The 22,771-nt window shown below is 42.4% G+C and overlaps 1 protein-coding gene across 1 annotated transcript; it reads right to left on the reverse strand.

Annotated features, from left to right (window-relative positions):
- Positions 1-874: 874 nt before the first annotated feature.
- tbc1d9 (TBC1 domain family, member 9 (with GRAM domain)) lies at positions 875-22,259 on the reverse strand. Its single transcript, XM_086211735.1, has 21 exons — positions 21,519-22,259; positions 15,765-15,875; positions 13,798-13,916; positions 13,094-13,322; positions 11,820-12,081; positions 11,178-11,385; positions 10,149-10,355; positions 9,889-10,053; positions 9,448-9,598; positions 7,606-7,820; positions 7,271-7,388; positions 6,527-6,812; positions 6,310-6,439; positions 5,498-5,596; positions 5,294-5,362; positions 4,639-4,879; positions 4,422-4,487; positions 4,153-4,239; positions 3,394-3,462; positions 2,793-2,896; positions 875-2,719 (listed from the first exon to the last, which is right to left on the reverse strand). The coding sequence occupies exons 1-21, from the start codon at positions 21,637-21,639 to the stop codon at positions 1,910-1,912; spliced, it is 3,867 nt and encodes a 1,288-aa protein (XP_086067861.1). The 5' UTR covers positions 21,640-22,259; the 3' UTR covers positions 875-1,909.
- Positions 22,260-22,771: the final 512 nt, after the last annotated feature.

A 22,771-nucleotide genomic window follows, 5' to 3' on the forward strand; every position in this document is an offset into this window, starting at 1 on the left:
TGGTTTGAAAAAAAAAAATCATCTCCCTATAGTTGTGGCAGCTGCAACTATAAATGTCACATTGTAAAAAAACAACAACAAAAAAAACCCTAAGGTCATTTTAATTAACTTTATTAAAAAAAATATGGAACTACTTGTCTATGTACTGCGTATTAATTTGCAAAGTTATCAAACGTAGGAATCAAATAAATGCAATGGAACAACTGGATGAAATGTGTAATGCAATCTGTTTTTATATCATATACAAAATGTTAATAATAATAAAATACATTGTTTTCTAGTGAGTTAAATGGCCTGAACATGTTTGCTTAACGAAGCATTTTCCCAATTCCGCGGGGGATGTTGAGTGAATAAATTTGTCACGCTGTTCCAATTCTATGAGCGCAAGTTGAAATGTGAATATTCAAGCACAGTGACAGCAGCAAGCATGAAAGCACAGTTGGACGTAAACTTTTATTTTTTTAGTTTGGAGTCTGCTTGGGAAGACTGCTTTGTACACAATCTAATGTATTTAAATTACAAGTGTTTAGCATCAGCTAGTTTTTGTTGACAGTTTTAACAGAGAGAACAAATCATAAAACCAGTTGTTATTTTAAATCATTTCAAATTAACCACACACACAAAAATTGCTTTTCTCGATGGAGATCGGCCCCAAAATTTCACAGATTCTTCCTTGGCTCATGTTTTACCTCTGACCAGGATTGGCGAAGATCAACGTCATCACGCTAAAAGGATGACAAACAGCACTAAAAACACCACCTCCTTGGTGAAAGTGATTACGATCGCCCACAAGATGGCAGTAGTACGGCAGTTCTTAACCACAGGGAGGCTCTCAACGTGTCAATTCAACAAAAGTAAACTGAACTATGCAGCATTGAATTGGTCATACTGTAGTTTTAATTAGATGAGTGATACACAATGCATCAAAAATCCAGAGCACCTAGAGATTGGAAATAAAAATTATTCACATAAAACAACTTTAAAACAATTTACAGAGCATAAAAAAGGTTTTCTTTCAAAGGAAAAAAAAGGCCAACGTTTCAGTTTGAGTGTAGACAACATCGGAGTAAAAGACGAGCAAATACATATTAGTGAGTCACATGTAAACAAAGTGAAGGCTCTTCATACTACAGTAATTTTAGTGTAATTATTTCATAATACACTTGACTTCCTATGAAGCGCACAACCGTCAAAACGCTTCTAGCGAGAGATTTCCCTTCAACAAACTGGGGTTGTGTCATTATCATTATCAGTGTGTGCAATTACCATTAATAATGGGAAAAAAATATATATATATAATATTTACACTTTATTTTGGAGAGTGAATACCGAGGAAGTTAAAGGTGTGTGTGGCAATGCAAATGGAAATGATTTATCTAAGTGAAATGTTGCTTTCAAGACAGGAGCTTCCTTTACATAAAACGTGAAAATGTAGCCGTCATTCGATAAAAACAAACAAAAACAGCGACTTGATTAGCAGCAAGTGGACTTATAAAGTAAGGAAGCAACAGTTTGACCATATATATGAGGGGTGATCGTACGTAGGCTATCAATATCGCAGTCTGTAACAGTGGAGATTTACATCGACGTAGTCTAAGAATACTAGAGATTACAATATTAACACCTATGCATAATGGCTTTTAAAGTACAGCTACTACAAGTACGCACTGATTTCATTGGAGCAAACTGTTATATTATTGTTCTGTTCCTCTAAGCTGGACAGAATTCTAGTGATTGTTTTAATAAAAGTCTTTCACATCTTGTAAAATACATCGCTAACAGCAGTTTTTGGTCACATTCATTCTACTATTTTACATTTACCTTCATTAGCCTTTAAAACATAATGAAATATTTGCACACGATGACCGGTAATCATCGTTTAAGTCCATTAGAAGTCTTTGTTGAGGCCTCAGCCAGATAGCGAGATCTCATAGTCACTCATTGACAGCAGGGGGCGCCCAACCTTACGCACGTTTTTGGCGTTTGTTATACGAGCCGCCACTTCGACTGGCTTCTCAAAGTAATGCACGAGGGCCTGCTCAGTGAGCACTGAGGCCAGGAACTGCTCAAAGGTGATGGCCCAGTCTTTATCGATGCTGGTGCTGTGAGGCAGCCCTCGGGTGTACGGTCCACTGCTGTGAGGACGGTTATTCTTCTCAGTGCTGGTCCCGTTGTCGCTGCGCACCAGCACCGTGTCGTCTGCGATGTCCTCACACTGCAGTTTCTCATCCAGCTCATGCGAGCCAGCGCTGAGCACAGAGTAAGACGACATTGACGTGTCATCTTTGGTTTCATCATCTGAGATGAGCATGGCCGAAGACGTGCCTGTGTCTTTAGGTGACGAGTCCTCCAGCTTGATGTCCTGCATAGGCGGAAGCTGCTCACAGCCATCATCCCCTTTCCCTTCCTCACAGGGGCTCTGCTTCCTCTCCAGACCTGCAGTCACAAAGGGGCCTCTCTGCTCCAGCTGCGGGAACACGCCATCAGGCCCCGCCTCCTGGGATGTTTTAGGTTCTGTGGAATCTCTCCTGCACATGCTTGGCTCTGGTCTACCCTCCTGGTTGTGGTCCTTCCTCACAGAGCTGGAGAAGAGTTTGCCCACTTCTCCCATTTCCAGCAGCAAACTGGTGACGGTCGCTGTGGCGTGATACAGCTCCTGTTCAGCGGTGTCCTCACTGAACATGCTGTAGAGGGTCTTGCAAAGCTCAATGAACTGGCTCTGTGGGAAAGCACAGGTCAGAGGTCAGTTCATCCTTGTCATGAGGGGTCAAGATGACGAGGACAAGATTTACCTGGTTCAGCTTGGGGAGGTCTTTAGTGTGTTCCAGTTTAGGTTTGGTCTCTTGGTTCCACAGTTTCAGGTAATGGCGGTAATCAGGAGTGTTGAGTTTCTTCACTGTAAGATGATGTTAACAAGTATTTTATGAAATCAAAAATACAGCTCACGAAGCAAACTATTTCTTTCTTTTTCTGCATTGTGATCATATTTTTTTCCTAAATGTCAAATTAATGTTGGAATATATAACTGACATTTAATTTGACTCATTCTCTGAACATGAATGTGCTGTTTAACGTCATCAAAATAGGTTTTTTTTAAGAGCACGCTGGCAGTTCTTCAGAACTGAACGAGATGTTACTGTTGTTCGAGTTACTCAAAAGAGGGAATTTAACCTTCTTTTATTTCTCATGCAGTGGATGACGTGTTTCCCGCCACTCAAACCATTCATGTCCATGGTGAATATGTTGGCTGCTAGTCATGACTGGCAGCAATGCTATATTTAAGTTGTTTGCTCAAAAATCTCACGTCATTGTACTCTAACAGGACTTAATTATGTGCAGCGGTTTTCCCCGATGATCCTTATTTAGGCATTGACTTACATGTACGTCGCTCACCTTTTTCAGTTTTAAATGTAACTCGGACAAAGCCGTCGTCTTTCTCACTTCTGGACTTTGATTCCTGGCCTGAGGAGAGACGGGAATGAAACTTTAGTGAATTTAAATTTAGATGAACACGCACTGTAAGGAAAGTTTTGTTTTTTAGTCTGTCAGCAGGATTTACACACAAACTACCCGACTGATTTTAATGAAACTTGGAGCCTGGCCGAAGGAGGAAGCGTTAAATCTCGACACTTTAAATCAGGAGATGTTACACGGCCCTTGGCAGAGCTCTGTGCTGTCAGGGTTCCTGTCTAGTTATTAGGCATAATGGTTGAATTGGCTCAACAAACACCTTCCGAGCAGATTTTCTCTGCTCTGCGTTCAACACCGCAGTGAACACAGACTCCTCAGCCCTGCAGGCTCACACTCTACTGTATAAGTTAACATTTTAACAACTTTGTTAGGATCATTTAATTGCAGCAGTTTGACAGAACAGTAGTTGTGCAGCGAGAGATTCAATCGTCAATAAAAAAAAGATGATTATATCAATGCTTACATCAATAATACCGAACTCAAGTGAGTATTAGTTGGCAGTTAATTACCGTAAGTGAAAGAAGCAAAATGAAGTCAAGCAGAGACCAAAATAAAGCACTACAGCGTCAGCAACTCTTATTTCCTCATGTGAAGAAGAGATGCGTTCTTCCTGTTGCATCATTTGCCGTTTTTTGTTTTTTTGTTTTAAACTCCAGAGAGTGGCGAGAGTAAAGCTCTTACCGATGGACGTTTCGGGAGTGATGTCTTCAAAGAAGTACTGGGTAGCCTCGAAGGCAGAGTCTGGCTCTTCCTGCTCGTGAGTCATCTCTGAAAGAAGACATTTTTTTTTTCCAGGGGGAAAATACAATGACAGTCATCAGTTCAATTAAAAAGAAGAGAAATTACTATTCTTAAAATACATTCAAGGAACCAAACTGATCCCTTGACCTTTACTCTGTTGTTCCCTCTATTTAAATATCTATGACTGATTTGCATCCGCGAGCACTCACCAGGTAAAACGTGCATCTTGTAAAGCAGCTTCAGCTTGTCAGTGAGGTCCCCGTGACACAGAAGTCCTGCAACACACCACCAACCTTTAGGGACGGGACGTATCGGAGTTGCTACTAAATGTGATACATCATCACGGGTGTGCAATACAACCTTGTCGACTAAACAGCTGATGTTTGCTGATTTACAAGGACGCACGTATAACCTCCCTGCACCTACCAAGGCCGCTGATGAACTCCCGGAAATTGATGAGGGCATCTCCGTTTTGGTCAAGGAGACGAAAAAAGCGTACAGCCAGCGGATCTGAGTGGGCTCCGTTGGCCCAGGGGAAAAGAAGGTTGAACAAGCCTTTGAACTGTTCCAAGTCAATGCGGTACTGTTCCAGGTAGGGCAGGCTGGGGTCATGGCGCTCGGTGGGGTTGCTGCTCCCGCCCCAGTAGCAGCTGGTCAGGTGCTCCGCCTGAGGAGAGACACAGAGGGAGAGAGAGAGGAGGTCAAAAATATGAGTAAATCAATAAAGTCTTAAAAATAACTATACCATGAGGCAAAGCTAAAAGGTTAAGCTGGCTTAAAGCAACATTTAAATCTGTCGAACAGCAGGATTGCAACATAATTATAAATGGACAAACTGATTTCAAGCGCCAGACAGAGAGGAACAGAAACATGTTGACACCCTTCATGCTTATGGTTGATCTTTGGAACTGTTGATCTGAAACCACAGTGGCTTTCATTCATCTCTAAAGATCCGGAGCTGATAAGAGAAAATACGAGATGCTTATTTATATTTCTCTGATCAGACACGCTGACCATGGCAGCAGGGCTGCACGGAGCATTCACCAGGTCCCTACACATAACAACTGACGCTGTAACTCACCTTGAAGAGCACATAGAGCTCCTCCAACTCGTCAATACTGAAGGCCGTCTCTGTTACAATAGTTCTGACCTGGAACACCAAATCATTGGGAAGATTTAGGGAAACAGAGAAGAGCAGAATATCTCGTGACTAGAATCTGACACTTTCTCCTGTCATAAACCCTGACCCACAGAAGAAAGAGTCTCTAAGTAGTAAGCTCTTTACCACGTTGCGTTTTGTTGTATCTTCAATGGTCTGGATGACCCTCAGTCTCTGTTTGAAACGCATCTGTTCGATGACATCTGCACGGATGGAGCCAAATTTCTAACGGAAGAGGAGAGAAAGACACCCAGAGATGGATTAGTTCAGTGGGCTGTAAATCTGTGGAAACAATCAGGATTTATTAAGGAATCACAAGAATATCTACAGTATAGCGTGACTACAGTGGACCTAGTTTCCCAATCAGAGGCCACGGATTTAAGAGTTAGTGTGAATGTGCAGGGACAGTGAAGAACTCATTCCTTCACATGAGGGCGGTGGTGCAACCACTAAATAAGTAATATATTATTGTGCTTTATAGCAGACATTTCACAAGGTACTGTGTGATTTACAGAGTGAACATCTCTATAATATTGGTCTCCCATGATGGGATTTATTTTCCATCACATTTTTACTCCATCATTTCCAATTATTTTGTCTTTTTTTAATCTAATATTCTCACATTGTATCAGGGCACCTGTTCTTTTCATTTCATCTCGACAATCGGTGTCAAGCAGTCGCGGATATTTGATGAGCATCATGTTTACCAGTCATTTGTACCAATTAAAAAGGAACTCTTGAGGTAACCCACACACACACACACACACACACACACACACACACACACACACACACACACACACCTTTGAAAAATTTGACCAACAGATATGTGAAAAGCTCCATTAGGAGGTGTTTTACCATTTAGTTTTCTCATCATATCTCAAGCAGACCAAACACAGCAGCAGACGCGCACTCTCGTCATCACCCGGGTAAAATACCTCGTAAGAACTGCGGACCAGTTTGAAGATGTCCACCTCTGGATGCGGTTCTCCGTTGTCTGTCAGTAAGGAGTGGAGATGAGGGATGGGAGGAAGGGTGCTGTCCTTATTGGTCACATTGTCCAGGTACCTAGAAGAGGCAGGATGTAGTGATGGTCCTCAGACTGAGGAGAAGGGAAGATAAGACAACCCAAACATCCAAATCAAGTAGGCTTACCTGCCCAGAACGGTCATAGCCTCGCCATCATCCTTACAGCTCAGCAGCTGGTGGATGTTGGCGTGCAGCACAGAGAGCGCCAGCTGAAAGATGACTTTGATGCCATCGTAGAAGAAGCAATCCACCACCACAACTGCGCTCTCAAATGGCATGACGGACAGAAAGAGGGTGAGGAACCAGGAGAGGGATATAGTGGAAATGACCCCGAGGTCCTGCATGCAGTCGTACAGCTGGGGAACGTACTCGCGAGCCAGCTCCTCGAAAACCCCTTGGTCAACTAAAGCTCCTGGGATGGGAAAACCAGCGTTGAATTATTGAGATCTTTCTGTGCTTTCCATTTATGACGAGATAAACGTCTCAGTCAGTTAGCTTAATAGCTTCTATGTCATGTGACCCAGAGGTTCCAAATCAGTACCAGATATTATTACCAAAGTGGGCAAATGAGACATGTCTCTTTTTATGCAAGTTTTGTACACTTTTAGTGTTTGTTCCATTTCATATCTAAAAAAGGAAGCAGGCGAAGAAGGCTGAACACGAGCATCATAATAAACACGATGGAGACAATGTTAGTGGGCAAAGAAAAGATCGAATTGAACACTAAAGTGCTACATACATTAGTTGAAGATGCTCAGATATTGGAATCTTAAAAAAAATGACTTAACAAATAGATTGAAAACAAAAAAGACTGGTCAAGAGTGAATGTCAACTTAACACTCGCATGTCCCATAAAATGAACATACTGACCTACAACCCTGGTGTTGTAGTAGTCAGGCAACATCCTCTCACAGAGAGCCACAAGCAGCCAGAAAGCTTCCTCCTCTTTGGCATAGAGCAGCAACACCGATGTCACAATATTCATGGCCTGTGGAGGTGAAGGAGAGAAAATGTGTCTCTGAATTTCTGTCAGTTCGTGAGGGTAACAACAGAGAGAGTCTCGGTGCAAAAGAGGACAACTTGGAAAGAAACTAAGGAATCCTCGATGAAGGTTAATATTTAGAGATACTGTGAGTGATAGTTGAGCTGCAGGATTCTTCATTTCCTTTCCAGCTCAAGTGAATCTTAAGCCTGACCCTGCCTACCTGACAGTATCCAATATTGGGGTTTCTGAATGCGTAGGCCGTGAGGACCCTGCGGAGGGCAGCGATTCCCATCTCATTCTGAAAGGCCGGATGCTCAGGCAGGGAACGGTGCAGGTCTCTTTCTATCTCCTCTGTGGCCAGGTTGTATTTGCCCATCGACTTCTCCACCAGGTCTTCGTAGTATCCCGGGTGGGTGGCCATCTCATTGATCGCCCCTAAAAATAAAAACAAATGAGATGTAAAACCAGTGTGTCTTCTCCCTCAAGTCACAAAAGTCTAAATGTACACCGTTGCAACAGCATCTCAAGAAAGTAGCCATTTGGAATTTAAGACATAAGCAAGTAGTTTGGTTGAAATCCAATAAAAAAAATAATGTAGGAACTGATTTTTAAAAAAAAAGATTGTGATGGTGAAGTAAGATTTATGAGGAAATCTCACAAAACTAGAGGGTAATATAATAGATAACACCACACTACTTTACACACAGTCAGTATAGCAGCAGATATCTGGCTGGCGTTATTCCGTCTTCAGTAAGAACCTTTTGTCAATTTGTGTCATTGTGTTTTTCACTGGCTTGACAATGAAGAAATGCAAGACTCTTATTTGGAATGTTAAGTTGTCCAGCAGCCGATCAAGTTTGATATGAAGCCGTGATGTTTGTACTTCTAGGGATGAAAAAGTCACATATTTTATGTTGTGCTAATAAACATAAGGGAAATAAGCAGTAAAAATAGACCGTAACAAAGGAGCTGTATCTCAAATGACACTGCTATTTTTACACCTTAGAGGCCTTTCAATGGGGAAGGGGGGTGCCAAGACAAAAAAATATATATATATATATACATATATATATATATATAAAAACAGAAAGGCCGTATACATTAAATCACGAACCAATTAAAAAAATGTATGAATTAATAAACGCATGTTTTATTGTTTTTATTGTAGTTGATACATTCTTTTAAAATATGTCCTAGATTCTTGCAAAAATTGTTTAAAGTAACACACCTGACATTATGTGTTTCATTTTCTCTGTTTGATTTTTATCAGAGAGAAAACCAACTTTATATTGGCCATCGGCCTCCCTGCTCTGTGTGTGTGTGTGTGTGTGTGTGTGTGTGTGTGTGTGTGTTTGTGTGTACTGGAACTCTTCCAAGGACAGAAGCTCAGCATTTTGGTTTTACAAACTTTGTTCTAAATATAAACTGTTAGGGTGAAAACAATTCTTAAATAAGCAGGGCAAGTATTTTTTCTACTTGAGAGGCTGGTGCAAGGAAACCTCTGAGGTGAGCAAAGGGAGTCATGACAACACGCAGAGCGACTCATAAGTAGGTCACTGGGGAGAGAGGGAGGGGCCGTGTGTAACCTGGCTCTCCTCAGGTGAGAATGACTACAAGCTGCTGCGGCTGCATAACACATGGCTGTAAACAGGAAAATCTGGAGCTTGTTCATGACTGAATATGCAGCTTCTGTCTACAGAACCACAATCCAAGGTTTTTTGAAAACAGAAACCTTTCATTCAGCTGAGTAACTCAAAACCCCATTTCCCCCTGGAGATTAACATTAACATGTCTTTATACACACCTATAATATAATAAGTTGTGTGAAAATGATATGTGTAATCTTACATTTGCAAAAGATGTAACCTGGTATTGGCATTCATGCCACGGATCAGCCAGTAAATTCTCAGCACTTGTTCACCGTGTACGTGTCAATTGGATTCTGAGGTCCAATTACTTCTGCGTACGATATTTATCATTTTGTTGTGATCCAGCGTGAGCAAGAAGGGTGCGGCCCCATTAAGTACTGTGTGCCCAGTGGGTTTTATTAAGCATCGCTCACCAGAGAAGAGCAGCCAGAGCTCTCCTCTCATGCTCTCAGGAATGCCTTTAAGAACCAGCTCCTTCGTCTTCTCTGTGCGGTACATGCACACTCCCTGTCCATACTCGGTGAAGTGGTTCTTCCACGCCTGCTCCTTCAGGAACTCCTTCGCCTGAGGAAAGAAGAAGACACCAGAATGGCACCAGTAATATTCCACAAAGCAGAATTACACTGCTACTAATTTGAGGTTAACAGCTCCAATTTTACTGAAAGCCTGGGTGAAAGAAATTCCAACAGGCTGCTCTTAGACCTCTGTCGTGCAGCTTAGCTGTGAGTGAAACAGTCAATTAACTGAACAAAACATTAAGTGAATTAGAATCTATCAAAAAACAATTGCCAGTTTTAGGACAAAAGGATCAGGGTAGATTAAAGGTTACTTAACAAAGTTTAACTGAACCTCACCAGTTTGGGATTGAACTCCTCGGGTGAACGGCGGCGGTACATGGTCATGAGAGCCTGTGTAGCTGTTGGCACGCTGCTGTCGTTCAGGTTAAATGTACGCTCGCTCTCTGAGCCCAAACTGTGCTGCGGGCTGCTAGAGAGCAGAGATCCATGCTGGGAGTAAACCTGGAAGGTACGCATAACATAAGAACAGTTAAGTCAAATCCAGTGACAGAAACCTCCATCGTGTTTCTTTGACAGCTCAGCAAAACTATTCCTACTTCGTCATCTGAGCTGTTGAGGCTGCCGGTGAGTTCCCTCTCAACACAGATCTTGGAGGTGGTTTGCTGCAGGAAGTCAGAGATCCTCTGCACCAGGAAGTCTCGATCCTTCAGGTTCGCAAACAGGAAAGTCATACGATTCTTTGTGCTGATCGAGAGCGGACTGGGCAACACGTTGGAGCTGTCTGCCTTCTCCACGATGGTAACCTGGAAGATGTTGGGGAACAGCCACAATCTTAGCCGATCAAATACATGCAGCCGCATCAGTATCAAATATCAGAAACATGAGCTCCAACTACAACACAGCTTTCCATTTCAAAGACAGGCAGAAAACAAAACAGGGCAGTGCTTTTTGTTTTCAAGCCAGCAGAAGATTGCACCTTAAAACATTACCCAGTTGGAATGTAAATGCGTAATACTCATACATTGGCCAACCAAATGTCTTACAAAGATTAAATACTGTATGCTTTCAGCAACTATCGGCCAGTGGCAAGCGCTGAATGAACCAACCAGTTGTAAAACCCATTTAAACAGATGGTAATTGGCATTAACAATCCTGTTAAATTATGTCATATTCTCTTTTAAGTGCTTCATAATGACGATGCGTTTTTCCAAGCATGCACACCCGAAATCAGCTGTTCAAAAAGTTAATTGCATCCGCTTAAAACATCCAACTGCCTGATGTCGATCCCCCCTACCTCTACAGATGGCACTACCACCACCAGCGGCTAGGCTAACATTGTACCATTGTACAGGAAGTCCCTGAGCAAATGGTTTCCTTTCCAAATTTGAGCAAATTTGGCAACATCAATGCAATTAATCACTTGAAACTAGCCAGTACCTCGTAGGAACAAGGAAGGAGTTGGGAACAAAAACATACATTTACAGTTTTTGTGTCACAGCTATTCAGCTACTGCTAATTGACTGCTGTTTTGATTCAGGTACTGGACAAAATAACTTCATATCATCCTGGTATAACAACACTTCTTTTGCTAAAATCGTACAAACTCAAATTGCCACGTGACTGACCTCACGAAGAGGAATGATGAGGCTACACAGCATCTCTTCCTTGCTGGTGAAGCAGATGTAGTTGGTGGAAACAAACATCTGTCCCAGAATGTGCATTTTATTAAAAGGGGTCCACAGGGTGCAATCTGTGTGTCCGTCCAGTTTTTCATCTTTAGGCAGACGGAAGAGTGCTCTGTAACGCTCGCTCTTGGCCCTTGCATCCAGATCTCTACACAATGAAAAATAAAGAATCACATTAAATAACAGGATTTAATATAAATATACAAAAGTATAAAGAAATTGTCCAAGTGTCATCAGTCGAGCAGTACGATCTAAAAAAAAAAATCATTCATTCTGTTAAATCTTCATGTCTAACTGTTAAAAGGGGAAATGTTACACACTATATGACGCCAGATCATGAGACTAGAAATTAGTCTGCAGTGAAAACATGCTCATATAAAAACGGTCACACACAAAGAACTGCCATAGTTCAGAATCACTGCAACATCACATTCTTGATGTTGTGATAAAGTGTAAAACAAGAACTTGTGCTGTAGATTTTCAACCCTCTGTCAGGAGCAGCTTGGACCATTAGCAACTGTATGACAACCATAACACAATAATGTAACTGTTAAAGAAATCTATAGTGAGGATTTGTCTCACCTCTTGAGCGCTGAAACCTTCTTGGGGGATTTCTTCTTGAGTTTGGGGAGCGAGCGGTCCTGTTCGAAGCCTTTGTTGTCCAGCAGCTGACGCATGGCGATGTTGGCCAGCTGCTCCGCCAGCTTGAAGGTCTCGTTGATGTTGAGGAAGACGGAGAAGACGTGCTCGTTGGCGCGGGTGCTCACCTTAATGACATCAGGCAACAGGAGAGTGGCGCTTTTCTCCAGCTGGGTGATGTCGGCCCAACGTACCACCAGTTTGGCTGACAGGGAAACATAAATACAGAACGCGTATCACAATGTTGTAGAGTTTCTTTAGATTCAGTAAATAAGAAGTTAAATTCCCCGTTCTTTTCTGTCCAGGTTATCTGATCTGTCAGATACCCGGGCCACATCCATGTGACAGCAACAGCCCCCCGCTTTTATTTGAATATGAATTTATTGTAACTGGAGTGATTTTTGTGTCGTTCAAGTAGTAATTTATTGATGGTCCCTAAGTGAAAACCCTGTGATTAAGAATGAACACTCAGAGGTTCCTAAATTGTCATCATACTGCCAATAATAAGCCTCTCTTCAATACCAGACCAGATGTCCATGTTCACTCTCCTTGTGTTACCTTTTCATGCAGATTTAACATCGTGTGGAAGAACACAAAGTGTTGAAGAAAGGATTTTATGCAGTAAAAGGAGTGACGTGTGACCCGACCGAATAAATGATTAAGAATAATATAGACAAAAGATGTTCTGTATTGAATCAGATAACACTCGCACAAAGCATAAGATAGGACAGGCCAGTGGACGGATTCATCTCTGATCATGTGGCTGAAGACAGTCAAAGCTTCCTCCTTTGCAAAAATATGGCAACAGTCTGGATTCTTAAATACATATAAATAAAAAGATACTTCCAGGTCAGAGGCCCCCTTTAGTTAAAAAAATGGAATAAATGGAGGATAATTAAAATATGTTACATACTAAAATCGACAAGGACTCCCAAAGAAACGGGCAACAGAACAAGGCTGGAGAGATCTGGGAAATAGTAGATATTATTTACATGAGTCAGACTGTGACCAACTACAAATCTCAAAAGGGATTTTTGTTGCAAGAGAACAAAGGATAAAGATTGTCAAAAGAGATAATGAAAACACTGGGACCAGACGTCAGTTGCTCTCTTATAAGATGAGATCAAACCTGATTCCCAGAGCTCATCTATGATCTGTTTCCCAAAAATACAAGCAACAAATAAAAAGGTTGACAAGTTAACGTGTCTATATCCAACCTTCTTTTCCCAGTAAGTAGGAGTAGAAGCAGAGGTGGTTGATGCTGAGGTAGAGCCATCCCTGTCGTGGCACCTTGCCCTTCCAGTAGCTGCAGGAGTAATAGTTGACCAGCTTCTCCTCCTCAGGCATACCAAACAACTTACGAAACTTCGCGCTGGCCTCTTTGAACTTATCTGTGTCATCATCCTCTTTGACATCGTGGTTCTTGTTGTACTCTGCAATAATGCCCTGCAGCAAGTTGGAAAGAGACAGAGCGCGGTCAGTGAGCAGGGATGTGAACTCAGCAGCCGCACATGTATTTTGATGGATGTTTTGAGTGGAAATGCACATCCAATTGTTCATTATTAAATATTAAATAAACCCATCTGTGACTTTGTTGAGCATCATTGTATTCCATGTTCACCCTTTAATGTCTTCTGTGTCTCTTTATGTGATCTATTGTAGATCGTTTAAGTGAGACATTTGCCTTCTCTTCAATCAAATGTAACTGGGTGGCAACAAATACGTTTACAAAAACTTTCCAGAAAACGTGGCCCTCATGTAGGAACTAAACCATCATCACTAAATCAAAATCAGTCTCCTCTTTGTGGTTGGACTCGTTTTCTGGGGAGATTTTATCAATATTTTTTGGACATGCTCTATGCTCTGATGCCTGTGACCTATAAATACCTTTTTCAAACAAAGCGATGGTAGTGAAAGTTACCTGGACCTTTCCTTTGACAAAGGTAGTTATGTCATTTTCATTTTCAAAGATGGCGAGAGTCTGCAGCAGGTTGTGTTCCAGCCACTCCCAGTGCTCCGTGATCTCTTTACGGGAGGTTCCTGCAAGAAGAGAGACCACGATTAGCGTCATAGGACCAGGTTCTAGATAACTGTGGCGTCAGTTCAAAGACTAGCAGGTAAACAACAACACAAAATTACCATTTAAAAAAAAAAAATCAGTCCAAAAGGTCCAAACCCATTTTTGGGCTACCGAAGACACTGGCAGCTCTAATGCCTTCCACTGTGCATCATTATCCCTTAACACTGCTGCACTTCTCCTGCACTAGCTGCCATCTCTAGGCTGGGGAATTAAGAAGTGGGAGGGGCAGAGAAGTGGAGAAGAGTGAAACCAGTCCCATTTTAAAGCCTGGCTAAGCTTTTGTAGGCCTCCATTTTAGGGAGGGGGCACATATTATTTGTTTCATCTTGCCCATTTAAACACATAATGCATATCCCCAAGTCCAGTTATTTTTCCCACAATCTCTCAATAGAATCCCATTTTATTCAAATTAAATCTAGGGATGTGCTTGATACTGTCCTAAATCAATGAATCGGATATCAGAAATATACAACTATGATTCGATCTAATCCATTAGTTCAGACTCCCCCTCCGGAAAGCTCAAGCACTCAGTGAACAGTGTGTCACGAAATGCTGTTAAGACAGAAGTGGCAGAAGAAGCACGAACAGGCGTGGTGTGTCAAGTGTTACATAACTGAGATAAGTTGTATGTTTCATTCATTATTAAAGTATGGACAGGGACTATAGCAGCTTATTCATTTCACATTGTATTATGATTGATTTTAATAGATCTGATGGACATCTGTGTCTGCATGAAAAGTTAGTGAGTGCAATCTCCAAATTAATTGAACAATAAATGTAAAAAAATCTGTTTCCGTACCTCTGACCGTGACTTGATTAACTCAACTGTTCATCTGACAGACGTCACACTTGCTGTGTGCACTGCTGGTGCCTTGAGGAAGTGCAGTGCAAAGACTGAAGGGGGATGTGAGGATTGGGGGGTCTGATAAAAATGAAATTTTGATTGACATTTTCAGGATGACAGACTGAGGTCACAGTCTGGTTTTGTGATAGCTTTGATGCTATGTGCCTGTTAGTATTTATCTAGGCATTTATGTGGTGATCAAAGCAGTCTGAGATTAGTCTCAGATGGTGGTCAATATCAAAGTCAGACATTAGTCGGAGAGGTTTTATGATGTCACACAACCCGCGACCCCTAAAACAATACAGTAGATCCATTTGATTATAAAAGTCTTATTTTAGGGCGCATGTGATTTCTCCCCAATATACTGTATGAAAATGTGCTGATAAACATATACAGTGATGACGGCATACAGAATGCATGTGCTGAATGAACATGTGAAAGACTTCAGCAAATCTCCACCATCACACGGGAGAATCTGAGGCTCTCCGCAGCCAAACATAAGATGACGGTAACGAGCTGCAGGCCTATTTTTGTGTCGTCAAGGATGTTGGATTTTTATATCCAATGTCACTGCAAAAATAAATACGCTCAAAAAAAAAGATTCCCTGCCGCTCCCTGTCTCCAACACTCACAAAAACATGAAGTTGTTACTAAGGTTTGCATACATGGGATATGCAGATAACATTCTGAACACTGCAAAGCATGAAGAACCCCCGCAGTGTGATTAGCAGAAAAATCTCACGTCCACTCATATCTAAGCACTGACTCCTGTAATCCTGCCCTTTAAAACCATTGGGGCATGATGTAATGGTTGGCATTCAGCAGCACACATGGGAAAAGGCAGGATGTTACAACATCATGTGTTGTGTTGTGGCTGGGGGAGGGGGCGGGGACTGGGGGGTGCAAACACACACGACCCCTTCCTTAAAACATACCCCCAATCCTACATTTTTAGTATACATACCGTGAGCAATGATCCAGTAAACTAAAGAGTCAGGGGTCTGATACAGAATCCTATAGGGGGCCATTCGAGCGCTCGAGTCCAGGACGACATCCAGGGTCCCCACCAGCAAACCTTTAACAGAGTATTCAAATTATTCCATGGAAACCACACAAGTCAACAGCAGACTTTCCATTTGCAGAAGTGGAATAAAGAAGTTAGTGTTTTGTTCATCATTGACAATATAGATTTATTCTGCTGTGAAACAACCACTGTTCCTGTGACTTTTAATAGTTACACACATTTAACTGTGCTTGACGAAAATCCCTCAAGGTCGGTGGCTCGAGTGAAAAATGCTGTATATTTATGATGTTTTTACTTGGTGCATTTGTTAAGCATGTTGGATGTGCGAGGAGGTGATGTGAGATTTATAAGGCAACAGAAAACAGCAGAAACCCACCAGTGTAAAATTAGCAGGCCTGTTAGTGGTTGAAAAGAGGATAAAAGAACATTTAAGAAATGGGCTCATGTAATTAAATCGTGGAGGTGTTTTAAAACACGCCAAATTACTGCAGAACACGCAATTATCAGGGCCTTGCTGATGCAACACAAGTTGTAAAAGAGTTGCGTGCTAACAAAAAAAAAGCGTGATGAGAAAGTTCTCACTCCAGTTAATAAATCATTCACTAATGCTATATATTACTGACAAGTTCCAACCCAATAAATAAGATCTACTTTTGATTTGCCAGGTTGTGAAGAATCCCATTCGTGGGTCCGCCACCCACATTTAATCAGACACGTCAGGTGCCCACTGTTGGCCGTCTGGGTTTCAGTTGTCTCACAGTACCAGCCATGAACGACAGTGGATCTCTGAAGGACACGTAACTGCTTGAATTGCGATGAGAACAGCTGCTAACAAACCAACACCCCTTACCTTTTGTCGTAAAGGGGTTTAGGGTTCTGCAAACATCTACAAACTTTGAAGAGTTTTCTTCGGTAGTGACTGTTCCATCCACTTCCTCCCGCCGCTGCATCAATTTGGGCGTCCGCCCTCTAGACTTCAGACAGGTTCTGCAATTGCAGCTGTATAATCGTTTCCCACTTTTAGCATAAAAAAACCTGGGATTTGGTCTTGTAACTCTACGGCATTGAAGGTGAGATTAAGAACATCTTTCTGCAGACTGCAAAGGCCCAAGTTCCCATAATGAAATAATCACTAGACTCTTTCAAGAGAAAATGACACCGACAGGATGAAAACTCCACAACACAGTCATGCTCCCAACAAGAAATCAGACAAGGCAGACTGAGTGCCGTGGTAATTCATTTGTATTGCTCTAATTACCAGAATGAGGAAAGAGTCATCTTGTTCTGACTGATCATCAGAAAGGCCCCCTGGTGAACATGTGATCCCATCACCATGGAGAATCTGGACCACAACATCATCAACAACAACAGTTACTTGGAAGCTGTTGTCAGAATCGTCACTCAAATTGTAAGTTAACTGTTGGTTTAGAGGAACTGAGAAACCTGTGACTCTTTACTGACTTGACTATTAACAAGCTGTTTTTCACAACCTGAGAAACCAAACATTCTTGTGTTTAATGGCTCATGAGGCAGTAGAACAAGGGGCCATTTACCCTCACTTCAAATCTGGAAACCACTTTGGAACGTGGCATCAAACTGTCAACCTTTCAAACAAGCGTGCATGTGTGCTGTTGGTGTGCACTTAAGAGCTGTAGGTACAGGTTTGTTTGACTGCAGTGAGACGGGTTATTTTTGTTCAACTCATCGGGGTGAACACAACAATGTGAGTCACACTGAGAGAAGAGGAGGAGGAGAGAAGCAGAAATGTCAGCATGTAAGGAGAAAACAAGCCAGACAGACATGTTAAAAGAATAAAGACGTGTGTGATTCAGAATCCCTGACCTTCTGTCGGACAGTCCCTTAGGTTATTTAGAGAATTACATATCCTTTTCCTCCATTTTTCTCAGTTTTCAAATCCATTTCGCTTTGATACATTTTTCTTTGTCATACTTGGTTCCTGTCACCGTTTCATCCTGATGCATGGAACAACAGCGGCTCCAATGTACAAAAAAAACAACACACACAAACGCTAAATTGTGACGCAAAGTTACCATGTTTCAATAAGAGAAGCGAGTGTACGCAAATACAATATTAACGTTAAACACATGAAACTAATGACATGACGCAACATGACACTTCGGTGTAGCCCCTTTGAGAGAGACAAAAAGAAACTGTTGTTGGGTGAGAATACAACTTCCCCTTTCAAAAAAAAAAGGAAAATGTCAAGGTTGAATCTCCCACAACAGCAGCAAGATAACAGTCGAGAGGTTTCTCACCCCAAAACAACTTTAATACTTCTAATTCTGCAAAATGAGCATCTTCAGTTCTTTCTGTGGAAATTGCTGGAAAGCAGCATCTTTTGAATCATCTTAATCCATCCCGCAGTTTTTGAATGATTAAGCGCACGACCTGGGAGTTGAGGTTTAACACAGGAAACACAGGGGGTTATGCACAAGACAGACGACCACTGGGGTGTAAGAGTACCTGACATCCACCCACCCTCGCTCTTTTCTGATCACGCTGATGTGTGAAATTCAAAACCCTCAGCAGGAAAGTTGTTTTTTGTTTTTTTTTATCCACATTTGTGTTGATTCAGGTGTCCGGGCAACTTTTTAGCCTCTAAGATGAAGTGAAATGCACAATAAACATCACATGCCTCTACAGCGTGAACCCATCGCCCATGTGACGGCATGTTCCACCTCACTCACACCTCTGCTTTTACAGAGATTATTTTCCTACTGCACGCTGAACAAGTGGATACAGAACCCATAGAAACATGAGCCTACAAACAACTGTGACAGAGGAAGTTCTGCTTATCATCTGGGTGGCTGGAAAACATCATAGCCGGCAGAAAAAGCTATTATGTCATGTGATGCTCCTGCACGTCTCAAGTCAAAAGAGGAAAAAAGAAAAGAATGAATCTGGCGATGTTTGGTTTAGGCACACAAAAAGAATCACAAATACTCTCGGACAACTTTCCTAAAGCCTGAGCCTGGATCTTATTATCGTACAGCCCAGAAATAAACTTTTACAGCTCATTTGCACAGTTTCTCGGCTTTTCTTGCCCCGCTGACATGATCAGTGACATTCTGGACAACAGCTCAGCCCTAAACCAACAAACCCAGTATGCGTCCGATGTGGCACCTGCCACAAATACAGTAATTACCAGCTGGACTGTGAGAGTTGCTGCACTTTAACTGTGTAATTTCATGCCACCAGCAACAGCGTGCCCAACTGCATAACGAGTGATACAAAGGCCTATTTCAGTCTATTTTTGGTATTCTGTTTGAAGTGTCTTGTTCAATTTTGTATCCTCTCTGAAAAACACGGACAGTGTATTTATGGCGCCCCTCCAGCGTCACTGTGCTACCAAACACTGCTCATGCTAATCCGGCTGCATCAAGAGAGTTTGCAGGTTTTTGCAGTGAAAGAAAAGCTTGTGAACCTGGAAACGTATCAGGTTCAAGATGACATCAAACAAGCAACTGTGCAGGAACATTTTCAACATTTTCCGCAGTGACTTCATTTGAATGAAGCTGCGTTCTGAGAGAGCACAGCATTCTTGACTAGTGTGAAACAATATAACTGCAAACCTAGTGCAAACTAGATGCAATCGATTGACTGTGGAGGGCTCCTACGTGATGATTAGTCCTCCATTTTATGAGTTGAGACAAATGAAATGAAGAGCAGAACACCTTTGCGACAGAGATTCCATGTGAAGTCCTACAAATTCAGATATTTCAGGTGAATTATTAATATGTGCACTCAGCCAAGTGTTAGAAAGCACGCCAGATCCTCCGCATGGTCTGGATGTGTGTGTCTGTCACATCCCGTACGCTTTAACCCCGCCTTGAGTGACGGATGCTGACTTGAGCCTGGCTCCCTAAAGAGCTCGATCCTGCTGCTGATGTCTTGCCTTTTCTCTGGAGGAGACGCTTGTGCCAGTGCGACTGGGCACTGAGGGCCAGCTGGCAAGCAGTAAAACTTCGCAAGCTCAGCATTTACACAAGAATGACATCATCCCCTAGCACCATTCAGTGCAGCCAAAGAAGTCAGCAGAGACTCCGAGGGGCTGAATTATTGGCATCATATAAGGTCAAAACACTTTAGAGTCTTGATTTGCGTCCAGGAAATTTGGCTGCGTTCAGCCTCTCCATTGTGGACTTTTTGTCTGCATTAATCAGATTAGGATTAGGAAATAAGACTATATCATAAACAAGAGCAATTTGAGGATTTTTGATCAGTTTTTAGGGGATTGAGAAACTGCTTTTGTCATTCAGTGTGACGACTTATAAACAGCCACTTAGGTCCTTCTATAAAACTTGTGTTTGTTGTGGTTTTATTCATCGTGTCACTGACGTTTCCAAACACCTGAGCGGAGTTTTATTTTAGTAACGCGTGAAGGCTCCCGCTCTACTACCATTCCCTCATCAAACCAAGATCTGGTGCTAAAAAAGAGAAGTGGGAGATCTGGAAATTCTCAGCAGAGAATAGACTGTCAGCTGATTGGGTTGAGTTGTATCTGTCCCTATTTGGGGATATTTGCATGTTCATGTTGCAAAATAGGATCAAGATGATTTACAGAAACCAAAACTTTCTGCTTTTCAACCATTTCACATGAACTCAACACTCTGATTGATGTTCCTGAATGACCTGTCCACAAAAACATCTCTCATAAGTAGATGCTGCTCCTGGCCTCTGGGATCCAGCATCTATAATTTGACCACTTGTTCTTTGTAAATAATATCTAGCTTTCCACCACATATCATCAGAATCTACGACAGTCATCAGATTTCCTCCTCGAGTTACAAACATAATGTAGGTAAAGGTTCAGATGATGAAGACAAAGAGTTCAGAAGCCCAAGAAACACCATGCCCCCCCCCCCCCCCCCTACACAACAGCCGTTTGGGACTGCATACACAAAAGAACCAACACAAGATAAGTTTTACAACAGGGAAGATGACCAGGGAGCAAGCGTCAAGTGTCTTGTTGTATAGTTCAACGGAATCCAGGTCAGGACCTGAACCTATTTTCATAATTGAGAGAGAAAACAGGACAAGCAGACTGTAAAGTTATGAACCTCAGCCAGTTATTTTTGATAACCTGCCCCTCCTCTCCTCTCCTTCCTCCCACTGCTGCTTCTTGACCCATTTTGGAGGAATAAACCAGAGGGGGGAAGAGGAGGAGGAGGGGGAGGAAGAGTGCTAGGGTGAAGGAAAGAAGAAGGGGAATGATTCAGCATGAGCAAGCAAACAGACCTCGTCTCTGGTTGGTGCTCAAACACAGTGGAGTCTCTGTTGGGGAGACTCCTGGGCCATGAGGCTGCTCATGTGCTATTGTTTGCATTGATGTCATGTTTAGATTCGTTTATTTAACGAGCAGAAACTCCGACGTACACGTCACCTCTGTCTGCTCCAAACAAGCTGCACATGCATACTTGGTGCATAGACATACGAGCTGCACTTCAGTTGATGTCTTCCTCGTTTAAAAATGGCAAGTATATATTTGAATTAATTGTTAATATTAATTACGATGAGAACCTGACACTTGAACCGTGCAGGTCAAAGGCCACCTGTGACAACTAATCTGTCATGTGATCGCCACAGTACACACACACACACACACACACACACACACACACTTCACAAATATAAGGAAATATCACCCCATGACAGCAGAAATGTGACACTCACCGGCCAGTCCTCCGCCTCCACCCCCGTGGCCCTTCCGTTTCTGGAGGATGAAGTAAGGGTTCGCTCTCTCGGTGATCCATAACGCGCCCGCCAGTAACACATCTTCGGGACTGACCCACATAATTCTCCTTTTTATTTTATTTTATTATTTTTGTTATTAAGGAGACATCGAACAGACACTATTGACGACCATCAAACTCGATGATTGATGTCTGAAAACACGACCGAGGCCTGATTTTCTACTGATTCTCGACGAGATGTCCGAGCGTAGAGACGCGCACACTGTTGCTAAATTTAAACGCACCAGGTTCGGCTCGGCTCGGCAGGAAGCGGCCTGCGCTGTTTCTCTCCAGATTTTCAGCACACTATCCTGCAGTGACAGCCTTTGTGTGTGCGGTAAAAGCTTTTAAAAAATTGATATCTTGAAGGTTTCGCCTGACTCGGCTAGCGTCGCTGCCGCTCGACGCTGTGCTGCTCAGTCTTTGTTGTCCATGCTCCGGGGCAGGTGCGATCACTCACACGGAGCCGATCATCGCGTTGTTGTACAGAAAACCACCTCGCACATGTTTGAGAAGAAACGGATTATATGACCACACAGCTTCGAGGTTTGTCCGCGCAACGAGGCGTGAAGACACTCCAAGACTGACAATACACCGCTGCCTTCCACTCCTCCTCCTCCTCCTTCACAGCAGCTGAGACGCGTCGCTGCCGCACGCAAAGACAGCGCGTCGCTCACCGTCCACCGCTCTACGTCAGCGGTCAGGAGGCGGAGGCAGGCATGGAATAAAAAGAATTCGATACAGAAACAATAAACACAGTCCCCTTTTATTTGTTTTTGCTGTGTAAATGTTTACCTACTCTTTTAGCGACGTGTAGTTGTCCGCCAGGATGTCCTCCTGTTAGCAATAATTCACCAGAAATTTTGAGATATCTTTATTGATGAAGCCATATGCGAAAGATAAAACCTTCCATCAGACACTCATTTTTATTGCATCTCACCAGGGAGCATCAGGCCGTTGTAGGGAGTGCATGTGACTTATTTTTATGGCGATGTCATTTAATATCATCAGTGCATCATAGGTACTTGGATTATGAAATATCAAGCATGCTGGATTATTCATGGTTTCTCCCTCTGCTGGATTTGTTAGCTGGTTCAGTTTATTAATTTGATTTTAATAATGTCACTTAAAGGTCACACAAAATAAAAATTCACACATTTGGTAATGCTTCCGTACTGCTTGTCTGAAGTATTC

The sequence above is a fragment of the Aulostomus chinensis genome, chromosome 8 (genome assembly GCF_037954235.1).
Source record: "Aulostomus chinensis isolate RoL2024-O1b breed Wild chromosome 8, RoL_Achi_v1.0, whole genome shotgun sequence".
Lineage (NCBI taxonomy): Eukaryota > Metazoa > Chordata > Actinopteri > Syngnathiformes > Aulostomidae > Aulostomus > Aulostomus chinensis.

Bases quoted from the DNA above. Each gene is read 5' to 3' on its own strand.
- tbc1d9 (XM_086211735.1), bottom strand. From the start codon at position 21,639: ATGTGGGTCAGTCCCGAAGATGTGTTACTGGCGGGCGCGTTATGGATC. The intron at 10,356-11,177 runs GTCAGTCACGTG...AACATCTTCCAG, and splicing joins TCATCATTCCTCTTCGTGAG to GTTACCATCGTGGAGAAGGC. The intron at 4,240-4,421 runs GTGAGTGCTCGC...GTCTTCTTTCAG, and splicing joins CAAGATGCACGTTTTACCTG to AGATGACTCACGAGCAGGAA.